At 57.6% G+C, this 3,714-nt stretch overlaps 1 protein-coding gene across 1 annotated transcript in view; it reads left to right on the forward strand.

The window, feature by feature from the left end:
- Positions 1 to 3,714, forward strand: part of POU2F2 (POU class 2 homeobox 2) — a 72,159-nt gene that overhangs the window by 66,742 nt on the left and 1,703 nt on the right. The window contains exons 13-14 of the mRNA XM_045292694.1: positions 736 to 930; positions 3,478 to 3,667. Of these exons, the coding sequence (XP_045148629.1) occupies positions 736 to 930; positions 3,478 to 3,667 (385 nt within the window). The remainder of the gene's footprint in view (positions 1 to 735; positions 931 to 3,477; positions 3,668 to 3,714) is intronic.

The following is a 3,714-nucleotide window of genomic DNA, read 5'->3' on the forward strand; positions in this document are numbered from 1 at the left end:
GTGTGACTGCAGTGCCCTCTGACTAGGGTGGTGTGTGTGTGTGTGTGTGTGTGTGTGTGTGTGACTGCAGTGCCCTCTGCTGGGTTGGAGCCAGCACTCCTCTGATGAGAATGTGGATATGTTGGGGTGGAGGGGAAGGGGGAACCATGCACCCCAAGTTTCAGCCCAGGAGCCTGGACTTGAACCCTGGGCCATATGAAAAGCTAAGGAGGAGTTTTGAGGCTGGAAGCAGGCAGGGAGGCCAGGCACCCAGCAGCCTGGCACCCCCACTCCCATGTGGAGACACAGCCCTGTCTCCTTAAGTGTATGTGTCTCAGGCACACACCCACTCTCCACGCTGAGCCGTGTTGCCCACACCACCTGGCACCGCCACGCCTCAAAAGAGGGACAGTGTTTGGGATTCTTGTGCTCCTGGTAGCCTTGACCCCAGGGGTCACGGAAGCAGCAGGGGTCACGGAGTAGATGCCTGTGGCAGGATGCCAGCTGCCCAGCTTGGGCCAGAGCGGGAGGGGTCACATGACGGGGTGGGAACCACTCCTGACCGCGTGTACTGCCCTCCTGCTGCAGAGTTCACTAGGGTCCACGGAAACCCAGAAACAGATACAATATAGCCTTGTACCCCCAGCACCTCCCCCCGATTCTGCAGGGACCTGCCTAAGGGAGCGTCGTGGTGAGGGGTCTGGGGGGTGGCTGCCGGGAGGCAGTGGCCTGACTTGCCTCCTTTTCTCTCTCCAGGTCACACCCCAGGGGGGTGCAGGGACTTTGCCGTTGTCCCAAGCTTCCAGCAGTCTGAGCACAACAGGTCAGGGAGGGCGGCGGCGACGGACGGTGCAGGGGGCCGTGGGAGGAGAGGGCCGGGGCTGGAACCTCAGGTTCTCCTTGGTTCCGGGTGCCTGTGGGTCTGGGGTGAACTGGGTGTGGAATGGGCGGGTGGGCGGCCCACCTCAGTTCTCACTAGCGCAGCTCGGCCATGCACCCCGGTCGCGTTTTCATTGCGAAGAGCATCATCAGTCACTGCCCGTCACAGCCAGGGGCCCCGTGACCTAGTGGGTGACAGAGTCAGGCTGCTAACAGCAAGACCGGCAGTTTGAAGCCACCGACCGATCGGAGGGGGAAAGAGGACGCTTTCTGCTCCCGTAAAGAGTGGCGTTGTGGGAAACCCACAGAGGCAGTTCTACCCAGTCTGACAGGGTCGCTCTGACCCGACGGACGGACGGGAGGGCGTTGTCACTGAAAAGCTGTGCACACTCAGGAAATGACTCTGCCTCTCTGAGCCTCCGTTTTTGTAAAGACATCATGAATGTCTCATAAGTGTTAGCAGTCAACCCAAAAGACAGATGGACTTTGGAGTTCACAACGGGACCCTGTGGAGCTCAGCAGTCGGAGCTTCAACTGACCCTGGGGATGGCACGGGGCCAGGCAGCACTGCCTGCCACCCTGGGGTGCTTGGGTTCACCGTGAGTTGGGGGCTAACTTGCCGGGGCTAACTACCAGGTAGCACCACGATTCAGCACTCTGCTGCTCACGGAAAGGTCAGCGGTTCAGGTCTCCCAGGAGGAAAGGCCTGCAGTTTATTGTCATCAAGGGAACAGCCCGAGGCAGCTCCACTCTGTCATCGCTGCCGTGGAGGAGATGCCAGCTCGCGGCGACCATAAAGGACAGAGTAGAACTGCCGCTGTGGGTTTCTGGGACTAACTCTTTACGGGACTCCTCTCTCGCGCACAGAGCAAGTAACTGTGGTTTCACACCGCGGACCCTGAGGTTAGCAGCCCACTAGGTGACCCGCAACGGTACCAGGGCTCCTTCTATAAAGCGACTAAAAACAAACAAAAACCTCACTGCCCTCGAATCGGCTCTGACTGAGCAGCACGAAAGGACAGGGTAGAACTGCCCTGTGGGTTTCCCAGACTGTCCATCTCTATGGACGTAGAGAGCCTCATCTTTCCCCTGCAGAGTCCCTGGTGGTTTTGAACTGCTGACCTTGTGGTTAGCAGCCCAACCTGTAACCCACTCTGCCACCAGGGCTCTTCAATTGTGTCATAGAGCTTGCCCACCCAAACCAAAAAACGTACTGCCATCAAGTCAATTGCAATTTATAATGCCACCTGTGTACAGGATTTCCAAGGTGGTACATCTATAGCAACAGACAGCTCATCTTTTCCCTTGGAGCAGCTCGTAGGTTTGAACCACGATCTCATGATCAGCAGTCCGATGCTTACCAGACGTGGCCACGAGGCCCCCCTGTAGACGCACTACTAGTTGGAAATCTCATCAGCTCCTAACAGCATCTATGAAGGGACTTCTAAAACTCCATGAAAAAATTCCATTAGCTCTTCATTCCATTCTCTCCACGGACTTTTTGAAGCTCTTTGACATGTCTACCAGGGTTCCAGGTGGCATAGTGGTTATGCGTTGGGCTGCTAGCCTCAAGGTCAGGAGTTCAAAACCATCAGCTGTCCCACGGGAGAAAGGTGAGGCTTTCTACTCCCATGAAGACTGAAAGTCTCAGACACCCATGGGGGCAGGTCTACACTGTCCTATAGGATCAGAAAGGGCTAGGACTCTGAAGCAGTGATTGAGTGAGTGATATGTCTGGTTGTGTTATGTATTCATTCACAAGAGTGTGCACACACTTGTGTGTGATGCCCCTCCCCTCTGTCAGGGATGGGGTGTGTTCAACACCATATGTAGACTGCATGGAGGTTTATAAAGTAGCCAGGAGCCCTGGTGGTGTCGTGGTTAAGTGTTCAGCTGCTAAACAAAAGGACCATGGTTTGAACCCATCAGCCTCTTCCTGGGAGAAGAATGTGGCAGTCCGCTCCTGTAAATATTTCCAGCTTTGGAAACCCTATTTACAGGGTCACTCTGAGTCTGAATCACCACTCTGGCTGGCAGTGGGTACAAAGTATTTCGTGTGAGCCTGGCTTTGTTCTAAGCTCTGCATAAAACACGTTCATTCATTTGTGCCTCCCTCTCCCCTCCGCCCTTCATGATACCAACCGACTGCCACCGAGTGGAGTCTGACTCACAGCCACCCTGTAGGACAGAGCATAACTGCTTCCTTCAGTTTCCGACGCTGGAAATCTTTACAGGAGCAGAAAGCCTCGACTTTCTTCCACAGAGCAGCTGGTGGCTTCAAACTGCTGACCTTGTGGTTAGCCCAGCAACATGTAACCCACTCCGCCACCGGGGCCCCTCCCCTCCCCTTTCTGACCCTCCTCTTCAGAAGAAGGAGCCCTGGTGGCCTAGTGGGCCACTTGTGGGTCTGCCAACGTCAGGGTCAGCCGTTCGAAACGACCAGCCGCCCTAAGGGTAAAAGATGAGGCTCTGCTCAGAAAGCCACGGGCGCAGTCCTGCAGTTAGGAGTTGGCCTGGTCTTCCCGCATTGGGCGTTTTCCCCCATGAAGAGGTGAAGGCACCTGCCCGGGGATGGGAGCCGGGACCGTGCCCCCCTGCGCCCCCTGCTGGCGGCCCCAGCCCGTCCTGCGCGTGCGCGCGCGCACCCTCGCCTCTAGAGGGCGCCACTGGCCCGGCCCGCGCCCGCCCTCGGCGTCGCCGGGCTCTGGGGGGACGGGGAGGACGCCGCCCGTCTGCCCTGAGGGGGACACAGCCCGCCTGCCCCCCGGGGGCCGGCGCAAGCTGAAGGCCGCCTCTCTTGTCTCTCTCCGCCAGTTACTACCTTATCCTCAGCTGTGGGGACGCTCCACCCCAGCC

This window comes from Echinops telfairi, unplaced genomic scaffold (genome assembly GCF_000313985.2).
Source record: "Echinops telfairi isolate 266 unplaced genomic scaffold, ASM31398v2 ScPeMD7_655;HRSCAF=1070, whole genome shotgun sequence".
Taxonomy (NCBI): Eukaryota; Metazoa; Chordata; class Mammalia; order Afrosoricida; family Tenrecidae; genus Echinops; species Echinops telfairi.